Source organism: Bombina bombina, chromosome 4 (genome assembly GCF_027579735.1).
Source record: "Bombina bombina isolate aBomBom1 chromosome 4, aBomBom1.pri, whole genome shotgun sequence".
Classification (NCBI taxonomy): Eukaryota; Metazoa; Chordata; class Amphibia; order Anura; family Bombinatoridae; genus Bombina; species Bombina bombina.
Genome location: NC_069502.1, coordinates 347,801,717 through 347,813,227, shown reverse-complemented (window position 1 = coordinate 347,813,227; position 11,511 = coordinate 347,801,717). Strand labels below are relative to the sequence as shown.

The 11,511-nt window shown below is 35.7% G+C and overlaps 1 protein-coding gene across 1 annotated transcript in view; it reads right to left on the bottom strand.

Moving 5' to 3' along the window:
- Nucleotides 1-242: 242 nt before the first annotated feature.
- Nucleotides 243-11,511, bottom strand: part of LOC128657450 (complement C1q and tumor necrosis factor-related protein 9-like) — a 79,739-nt gene continuing 68,470 nt past the window's right edge. Inside the window, exons 4-5 of the mRNA XM_053711804.1 lie at nt 8,883-9,473; nt 243-1,108 (exon numbers count right to left, since the gene is read on the bottom strand). Coding sequence (XP_053567779.1) covers nt 243-1,108; nt 8,883-9,473 — 1,457 coding nt within the window. The remainder of the gene's footprint in view (nt 1,109-8,882; nt 9,474-11,511) is intronic.

Here is an 11,511-nt window from a genome sequence, read left to right as displayed (position 1 = left end):
TACACTTTTGTATACAAAAAGCCTGATCCCTATTGGTCAAATAAGGAAGTGCCCTTTTTAAAACACCAACGGCACACTGATCTTAAAGAGGCAGCCTCCTTATAATAACTTTCCCATTCAAAACGTACTCTGCAATACAGTAATTAAAATAATGTACAAGTAAATACAACATATATATTTCCTTTCATTGTTAAAATGCTATATTATGCAAATTATGATTATAATCAGGTATACATTTTTATTTAGTCTGTAATGGAATATAACAAAAAGCCTGAAAATACAGAGTCTGTGGTTTCATCAGACATCAAACCGCCACTTAAAACCTGAAGCCAGATTTCATCATCTTCATTAAGGTGCAAAAGAATCGATCCAGAAGCTTGACAAATGTTATGTTCAAATTCCCTGGCTTGTGCTTGCAGAGTTAATTCACCATTGTGAAACAGGCCAACCTTAAGAGATGTATGTGATGTGCTTATTTGATATGTGAAAAAGTAAATACCATCAACAGCAGCAACAAATACACCAGATTCAACATTGAACGGTTTATTTTCATTCACAAAAACATTTTCAAATCTTATTCGGGATCCTGGTGGCAGTGGGTTTCTTTGACGTTGAAGGCCTGTTGAAAATGCTATATTTTCATGCTCATTGCAAGTTCCTCTTTGCCCTTTTTCTCCTTTTATTCCTGGCATCCCTCTGACTCCATGGTATCCTGAAGGCCCTGGACTTCCAGGTTTTCCTGGATCACCTTTTGCCCCAACAGGTCCTTGCGGTCCCATAGATCCTTTTGGTCCCATTTCTCCAGTGTCCCCCTTTGCACCGTCCATACCTTTGGATCCCTTTTCCCCGGTATTTCCTGTCAATCCAGTCTCCCCCCTCCCCCCTTGCTCACCTTTCACCCCTTTTAGTCCTATGGGGCCACTAATGCCAGGTATACCTCTGTTTCCTTTCTCTCCCTTTGCACAAGAATTACATGTGTTACCAGGTTCACCTTTTGGCCCAACAATACCCATTTCTCCTGGGTCACCTTTGCCCCCCTTTTCTCCTTTACTTCCTTCCTGTCCAGCTTCTCCCTTAGCACCTCTCTTGCCGACTAACCCAGGTGTACCTAAAACAAGAGAGCATCAGTTATAATCTTAACATCCAATTTGTATGGAGATCATGAACTTAACATTAAAGGGACAGTCTACACAAAAAAAAATATTGTTTAAAAATATAGATAATGCCCTTTACTACCCATTCCCCAGCTTTGCACACCAACATTGTTAGATTAATATACTGTATAACATTTCAACCTCTAAATTTCTGCCTGTTTCAAAGGCTCTATAGACAGCCTCTTAATCACATGTTTTTGTATTTGCTTTTCACAACAGGAGACTGTTAGTTCATGTGGGCCATATAGATAGCAATGTGTTCATGCCCGGGGAGTTATTTAAGAGTTAGCACAGCTCAATACTAAATGCAAGTCAATAGATAATAAATACAAAGTCATGTGATCAGCTGTCAGAAGATGCTTAGATAGAAGGTAATCACAGACGTAAAAAGTATATTAAGCCTTTCATGACAGGGTCAATTTGTCTACAACGGAACAACGTTCCAATGTAGACAAATTGAAATCCAGCAATCGTGCACGCGATTGCGAGATTTAAATTATGGGATCGGGTCAGGGGGGCATCCCTATGACGCTAGGCACGCCCTCCAGACCGCGATCAGATACAGGAAGCGCCGTTGGCTTCAGGACAGCCAAACGGCTAGGACATTTTATTCCGTCCTAACGGTGCTATAGCCCAGCGTGGTTAGGTCGGAATAAAACACCATAACGGCTTTAAAAGGTTAATATAACTGTGTTGGTTGAACAAAACTGGATAATGGGTAATAAATGGATTATCTATCTTTTAAAACAATAAAAATTATTAGAGTGTCCCTCTAGTTAGCTGCAACAGTGATATAATTAACACTTGACTTATTTTATTTTTTACGTATCTCCTTTGCATTGATCAAAATAATACCATATATTTATATATATATATATATATATATATATACTGTGTATATATATATATATATATATATATGTACTGTGTGTATGTATATATATATATATATATATATATATATATATGTATATATATACTGTATATATATATATATATATATATATATATATATATAAAAATATCTCCTCTGCGTACAACACATATGGACTTTATATACATTATATATATATATATATATATATATATATATATATATATATATATAAAATTATATGTTATTATTGTACGCAGAGGAGATATTTTTATATATATATATATATATATATATATATATATAATGTATATAAAGTCCATATGTGTTTAGCACAAGTTTACAATGCTGGGTGCGGTGCATAACAAGTGTATCAATAGATTCCAAAGTATAGCCAGCACTCTCTGGTCCAGCACTCTCCGTTGTTATTGAAAACATGTACCTTTAATATCCACTGTGACGTTTCGGGGTTTCACCCCCGTCTTCAGACCATTACATCAACAATAATATTACATATGATACTTATATAGCATACTCACCACCTAAGTGATGCTATTACCTCTATCTCCCGTATGTGAATTTGAGCATGGCGGCTGTTTGGCACGGTGCATGCGTCACAAATAGGCCCCGCCCGTTGCCTAGCAACATGCCGCAACAATACATATGCTATAAAAACAATATGTACATACGATCGATCAATTAGAGTAACGACTCCTACTTTACCCAACGGTAACTAGGCTAATCGCAAGCAAGATCATAGCACCTAAAAGTTGATAAACCATATAACTCACATATATATTTAAGGCTGTATGCATTATCCAAGCACTTTTTACATAACTAAGTATGACTAGCTATGACTCACTCTTATTACTAATTGTCTATTATAAAGAGCTATATACACTGGTAACTAATATCCAAGCTAAACCTAAGCCAACTAAGATTTAAATTAAAATTGAAACATTTATACAATACCACGTAGTTAGTGGTGCATATAATTCTATGCTTGATGTAATATTTCTTCTTGTGTCTGGGGTGGTGGAAGAATTTACCCGCTATTATACCATTACATGTAGTAACATCCTGGTTTCACATTTCCTAACCACAACTTTGTTTCATAACAGTGTACTGGGTCTGTTTTCTGTAGAATGTCTAGGCTGTTTACATCACTTACTAATCACAATATATAAAATAGGTATGGTAGAATATCACCTTTTTTCATTAAAGCCTCTAGGTAACATTCGGGCTGTTTTATTGTAAAATGTATGTAGCAACCAAATACTATGGTATAGAAGCTTAGCATAAGGCATACACGCATGCACCACGCCAGCCAAACAGCCGCTGTGCTCAAATTCACATACGGGAGATAGAGGTAATAGGATCACTTAGGTGGTGAGTATGCTATATAATTATCATATGTAATATTATTGTTGTTGTAATGGTCTGAAGACGGGGGTGAAACCCTGAAACTTCACAGTGGATATTAAAGGAACTTGTTTTCAATAACACCGGAGAGTTCTGGCTATACTTTGGATTATATATATATATAAATATATATATATATATATATATATATAAATATATATATCCTATATAATAAAAGGCCAGGTATGTTTGTCTGATGCAGTCATGCACAGTAGAGACGGCGTGAGACAAGCCGGAGACAAATATAGCTCACCTTACCCCCTTAACGACCAGCGCCGATGCGCAGTAGAGACTGCGCGAGACAAGAGCGAGACAAACATACCTGGCCTTAACCGCTTAACGACCACCCTGTACGGCGCTGGTTGTTAAGCCCTTAAAGGTACATAAAACAAGTTAGGATACAGACAAAATATAATAATATGTACTTTAATTACTTTACATTCACATTTATACTACAGTTCCTCTCCATTAACCCTTTCTTTTTAGTTTCTGAATTGTAAAGCTCTAACTTCCCCACACACATTTCCTTCTATGGCTGTATCTATATCTATTGTTTGGTAGAATGCAAAAGTGCATAGGGGTTATCTGCTGGAGCATGCCTAGAAGCTGTGAACTCAGTTAAAATAAAATCCCTGTGTCTAAACACTGATAAGGGTGGGTGGAGTTGGCTGCTCCAGGCAGCTTAGCTATGTAATTCATTTCCCTATTTTTGAAAATAAAAAAAAAAGCAATTAAAAAAAAAAAAAATTAAGCAAACTATTTTTAATTATTTAGCCCTTTTAGGATATGTGCAGATCTCAACCTGTTTTTTGTCCCTTTAAGGACCCTGTACGACATTGCTGTCCTGGGCCTCTCTCTGCCGCAATCTCGCTAAAAGTAGGGAGATTGCGCTATTTCTGCACTGCCCCACGTGTTGGACAGTGCAGAAATAGTCTTGCAGAGGTACTGAAGCAGAGAGGGACACTCTCTGGATGAGTGAGATGGGGATCCAAGTGGATGGGGGGATCAGAGGGAAGGGAAAGTTTCTTGGAGGAAGTGTGGGTAAATGAGGGAGTGGGAAGGGAGTTGAGCAGCTACACTACAGAAAAAATGTTTTATGTTTTTTTTAATATTAAAATAAGTTAAAAGTACCAAAGATGACAGAAATTATTTAGAAGGGGAAGGGTAGAGAGTTTTTTGGGAGGGATCAGGGAGATGGGAAGGTAAGGGGGTAATCCTACACTACGGAAATTAATAACAATAAAAAAAAGGAATAAAACTGCATACTGGCAGACTGTCTGCCAGTACTTAAAGGGTTACTAACTTTTGCATTTTGGACACAAAACGTAACCCACATTTCAACAGATACCTATAAAAAAATCAATTACTAACCTGTTTTCAAACAAACAAAGCTGAATAACAGCATAAAAAGACGTTTTATTATATGATCGTGATGTCACCTAATCCAGCCCTCCAATATGGGCAGTTCTTTCCCAAAAGCACTAACCTATCGTAGCTCGTTTTTATGCATTTAATTAACAGCCAAATACGGCGTTTTGCGCATGCGCACTTTAATCTCCAAAAAATTGCATGCGTGATGCCAAAATCGCCCATATTTCAATATAAATAACGCTTGCGCATTGCTTAGCTCAATCCATTAAATTGATTATCAAGCCATTTTATGTGTAAACGAACTGTAGTATGCTTCAATGCCTTATCATTATATCAATAAATTGATTGTTATTTTCGGTACCTATATGAATATCAACATTTACAATAATTAATTTATTTATAACGATCATTCTAATCATCTTTTAATTGTTCTAGCAATCTAGTGTATTAAAAATAGTATTTTAAAAAAACTAAAAAGCATTTAATATAAAAAAAAATATATTAGAAATATCAGATTGTTTATACTGTATATATTGGGTTTTATTAATAAATTTAATTAATGGAGCAGGGAGAGGGTGTAGTCCTATTTTTTAATCTCTACACAAATGGTTATTTATAAAATTATTCACCTTATTCAAAGGATTGTTGGTGCAGACCCTCAAATTAACATTTTAAACTTTTAAAAAGAGAGATAAGTGAAAGGGTATGATTAAACCTCTTTCCAAAAAAGTAAGGGAAATCAGCACACTTTTTTACACCATAAGTTCTTTTATTATCCATAAAAATGCATCTCCCAGACACAAGTGAATTCCCACGTGAAATTGTGAAATATATATACATATAAGTGCATCTAAGTGCTTATTAAATTATTTACTTCAACACATTACATATAAATGCAACGTTAATATGTCCCTTTAAGACCTTATAGCAAATTTGAATAGGCACATATCGTTTATTGCTCATATTAGATTGTTAAAGTGCGGTGCATCTTGGATGTCTATACTTCTGATGATCCACGGATCCGGTAAGAGGAGTAAGCTAGCTGGTGTAGTTTGACTTAAAAAGCGGTTATGTACCGCGGTCGCTGATTGCACTTTGTAAGCCTGCAAGCAAGATCTATAAACAGCCCTTTTAAAGCAAAATGCTAGAGTGTGTTAAACAGCTCTGATTGATGGTAGAGCATTTAAGGGAGCTGTGAAGTTGGCTCAATACAGTTTGAATATAACTGCTTTGTTTTGTAAAAAATACAGGATGGACAATCCCAATGGTTTTTGTACTTAGTTCTTTGTTTGGATGATGAACTAACCTTGCCTGGAAAATTTGAGGTTGACAATCCAATATGAGCAATGGACAATATTTGCCTATTTAAATATGCTATAAGGTCTTAAAGGGACATATTAAGTGTTGCATTTATATGTAATGTGTTGAAATAAATGGTTTAATAAGCACTTAGATGCACTTATATGTATAGATTTATTGGTTCCAATTTCACGTGGGAATTCACTTGTGTCTGGGAGATGCATTTATATGGATAATAAAATAACATGGTTTAATGCAAAAAGAGTGCTGATTTCCCTTACTTTTTGGAAAGAGGTTTAATCATACCCCTTTCACTTATCTCTCTTTTATTCATAAATATTATTACTCACTTGATTTTTAATTGCTTGTTAATGCTAGGAAGATTCTATTATGTTTAATATATTTGCTCGTTAATTATATGTAGATTCTATTTTATTGTTATTTGCCCGTTAATTCTAGGGAGATTCTATTTTATAAAGTTAATTGCTCTGTAATTCTAGGGAGATTCTATTATTTAAATTGAATTGCTTGTTAATTTTAGGGAGATTCTATTGTTTAAAGTTAATTGCTCATTCATTCTAGGGAGATTCTATTGTTTAAAGTTAATTGCTCATTAATTCTAGGGAGATTTTATTTTATAAAGTTAATTGCTCGTTTATTCTAGTGAGATGATCTAAGTGCATGCACGCAAGCAAGGAACTTACCTTGACTGTGCAGCAAACGCTTCTGATCCGCGATCGATAGAACGGGTCTCTACTGCATACAGTACTGATATGCAGAGAGTGACGTAATGGATGACGTTGTGGTATCTTGTGCATGCGCAATAAGAATAACGGTCGCCATCTTCCAACCTGGGTTGTCAGCCCGAATTGGACAACGAGAATGATGAAAACGGCGTTAGTTTGGAAAGGGTTAAAACTTAGGAGCCAAATATCTTCTAAACGGCAAGTAATTGAAACAGATAGGGCATTATAAAAATATTGATTTTATGATTTTCTTTTCAACTGCGATTTGTTTTCTTGTGCCTTTAGTGTTCCTTTAAGATGGGGGGGGGAGCAAGGGAAGAGCTGTTTAAAAAGGATCCGGTAGAGATTAGGGGGTGGGAAGTTTCAGGTGGTAGGGTAATCTCTACACTAAAGCTAAAAGTGCGAACTCTGGTGACAGCACAGCTTCTTGTGAGTGCCACTGAGCACCCAGGGCTGAGCATGTTGCAGGGTCATAGGATTTGTACCCGGTCCGGTCTAGGAGTGCAGTCCCCTTCCGTGTTTTGTATATTACTGGGGTGATTACATACGCCTGTGCACCCGTTCCTTGTTCCCAGTTGTTTGGATTTGAGAGCTTGCATTGTGTGGCTGCTTTAGGGTCCCAGGTTTTGGAAAGGACCTTGATGTGGTACCTGGGCTTGTCCCATTTGGCCAGATGCGGTAACTAACCTTTAAATTTTTGCTTTTAAATCTTAGCTGTGAGCTTGCTAGTGAGTGCAGGGTTTTCTCTGTGTGTTGTATTAATTTGTTTTGTAATTTCCCCTATGGTTCTTGCACCCAGACCTGTCTGGGGTTAACTGCCTGTGACTCTGGTGACAGCACAGCTTCTTGTGAGTGCCACTGAGCACCCAGTGCTGAGCATGTTGCAGGGTCATGGGATGTGTACCCGATCCGGTCTAGGAGTGCAGTCCCCTTCCGTGTTTATATATATATATATATATATATATATATATATATATATATATATATATATATATATATATATTAGAGATGTGCATTAGTTTCATGAAATGAATATCCAAATTAATTTACCAATGAAATTTAAATTTATGGGGTTAATACTTACCTTTTGCATGCTGGTGATTCACGGTAACCAGGTTCTCTTCTTCAAAGGATCCCGGCTGTGATAACAGGAGGCTTAGCGTGGCAGCTCTAATCAAGAAGGTCCTTTAGTGCAGGTTCTTGGAACCGGCCATGCTTAGACTCCTATTAGCGCAACCCAGGGTTCTGTGAAGAAGAGGAGCAGGTTAGCGCAGCTCTCCAGTGTGCAAAAGGTAAGTATAAAAGTTAAAGCTACGGGTAAACTTTTTCACCTGTAGTTTTTGAACATTTACATTCATTTAACGAAAACAAATGTAAATGTTTAATGGATTTCCAGTATTTGTTTTGTTTTAAACTAAACAAAAACCAAATAGTGCAGCCAACAAATATTTGGGGAAATAACTAACACTAATATTTTTGAAAAGTTAGATATTGCAGTTTGTAAATTAAACTGACATGAAATAAATTTTCAGTGCATGTAAAAAGTACATGTAATAAAAAATAAAATGTTTACAACTGAAAAATGTATGTTTTGTTTTGGGAGCTAACTGCATATCACTGTCAATCAATATGTGAGCTATGGTGTGTTTATCAGCCAGTGAGTATAATCATACACTCAGTTTAATAAAACAAACACTTTTTTTAAATATTAAAGTATAGCTAACTTATTTACATGATAGAATTTGTTTTATGTTAATGTACTTTTTAAGTAACTAAACTTATGAATGGATCTGCTTTTTACTAATTCACACACACACACACACACACACATATATATATATATATATATATATATATATATATATATATATATATATATATATATATATATATTAGCATTGGCAATGCAACTTTCTTCGTTAAATCCTTATGACTGTGAGTTCCAGTAAATGTTATTTCTCAAATGGTAATCAGTGGTGGTATATAGTATATAGTAGCTCTGCTAGTTAGAATTACCTGGGTCCCCTCTTTCACCTCTGTCTCCCTTTTGTCCTTGAGGTCCTGGAATATTACAGTAGCACTGATAGCCAGCTGTACTATTTTCATTTGGTATTTTTAGGAAAGAAACAGGCAGATCCTCATACGGATGGGCATTGTTAGTTTCTAGCGATGAGATTAAAGTGTCATTGTTTCCTTTCTCTTCAGGAGCACTGTCTACTACAGGAGAAGCATTCTCACTGCTTGTAATGTTGAATACATCTACAATAATTGGCTGTAAGGGATCAATACTAGTTGCAGTTAGCTCCTGGAGTTCAATTTTATTTTCCACTCCATTTGTCACATTGTTTAAAACAGGGGTTACTGTGGATGTTACAGAAGTCTGGGAATTTTCTTGGGTCCCACCATCTGTGACTAGATCAGTTTCAGCCGTCCCGAGGTCCAGGTCAAGAAGAACAGTGAATGTTTGTTTGGGATCTTCAGTTTCAGACCCATTGAGTGCAGTCATTGTCAACGCTGGACTAGATGTCAAGCTTAAGATAGCTGAGATTTTCTGAGTTCCCCACACACTGCATAGCAGTAATTTTATCAGTAGTGTTGTTAACATATCTGCAATTTAGAAAACAGAAAATAATGTTTATATTAGACACTTTTGCTTTATATAGAGATAATTGGACAACTTTGAACTTTACAAAACTGTATCACTAGATAATAAACACTTTAAATTGCAGTATCTGTGATACCAAGTAACTAAACACCTTTAGCTCATTTTAAATCCACACTTGTTTAGAAACGTTTTACAAAATCATCAAGTAATAAAAACAACAAATATTTAATTGTGTCTATTGGCCTGCAATAAGAGGTATGGTGGAAAAATCTGTTTGATTCTATATTGGTGTTAAAGGGACAGTCTACTATAGAATTGTTATTGTTTTAAAAGATAGATAATCCCTTTATTACACATTCCCCAGTATTGCATAACTAACACAGTTATATTAATACACGTTTTACCTCTGTGATTACCTTGTATCTAAGCATCTTCTGACAGCCCCGTGATCACATGACTTGTTTATTATCTATTGACATGCATTTAGTACTGAGTTGTGCTAAATCTTAAATAACTCCTTGGGCGTGAACACAATGTTATCTATATGGCCCACATGAACTAGCAATCTCCTGTTGTGAAAAGCCAATAAAAAAGCATGTGATTAAGAGGCTGCCTATAGTGGCTTATAAACAGGCAGACATTTAGTGGTTTAAATGTGGTTGTGCAGAGCTGGGGAATGGGTAGTAAAGGCAGGTAGTAAAGGCATTATCTATCTTATTAAACAATAACAATTTTAGTGTAGACTGTTCCTTTAACATTTTTTTCATAAGCAAGTACTCCTGTGTACTTTAAAGGACCACTAAATACAGCAGAATCAAATAACTGACAAATGCAAGATAAAAAGACAATGCAACAGCACTTACTTTGAATTTGAAATGAGCAGTAGAATTTTTTAGGGAAATTTCAAAGTTCATCCAATTTTCCCTTCTCTTATATCATGTGACAGCCATCAGCCAATCACAAAATGCATATACGTATATACTGTGCACATTTGCACATGCTCAGTAGGAGCAGTAGACTCAGATAGTTTGGTTTAAATAAAAATGTGTATGTTTTAAAAATGAAAGTATATTAGAAAGTATTTTTAATTTCAAGCTTTATCTGAGTCATGAAACTTTAATTTTAACTTTAGTGTCCCTTTAAACATGTGTGTTATATACATTTTGTGTTAGATTACAAGTGGCACGCAAATAATTGCACAAGGGTTTTCATGATCATTTGTGCTCCTGTTAAATTGTGCTGATATTACAAGTTGAGCAAGATTCACTCTAGAATCATTTATGTGATTTCAGAGCTGTGGTTAAATAGTGAAAATAAAAAGTATAATAAAACACATAAAAAATACATTACAAAGTACACTTACACTTATCTTATAATAACAATGTCTAATAAAGATTATTACAAAAAACATTCTAAATAAAAGTTATGAGCTCAAAGTTATGAGATCTTGGGTGTTTTAACATAGACATACTGTACATACATATACAGTACATGTCTTAATATGTACAGTATATCACAAAAAAGTGAGCACACCCCTCACATTTTTGTAAATATTTTATTATATCTTTTCATGTGTCATAACTGAAGGAATGGCACTTTGCTACAATGTGAAGTAGTGAGTGTACAGCCTGTATAACAGTGTAAATTTGCTGTCCCCTCAAAATAACTCAACACACAGCCATTAATGTCTAAACCATTGGCAACAAAAGTGAGTACACCCCTAAGTGGAAATGTCCAAATTGGGCCCAATTAGCAATTTTCCCTCCCCGGTGTCATGTGACTCATTAGTGTTACTAGGTCTCAGGTGTGAATGGGGAGCAGGTGTGTTAAATTTGGTGTGTTCGCTCTCACACTCTCTCATACTGGTCACTAAGAGTTCAACATGGCATCTCATGGCAAAGAACTCTCTGAGGATCTGAAAAAAAGAATTGTTGCTCTACATAAAGATGGCCTAGGCTTTAAGAAGATTGCCAAACCCTGAAACTGAGCTACAGCATGGTGGGCAAGACCATACAGCGGTTTCACAGGACAGGTTCCACT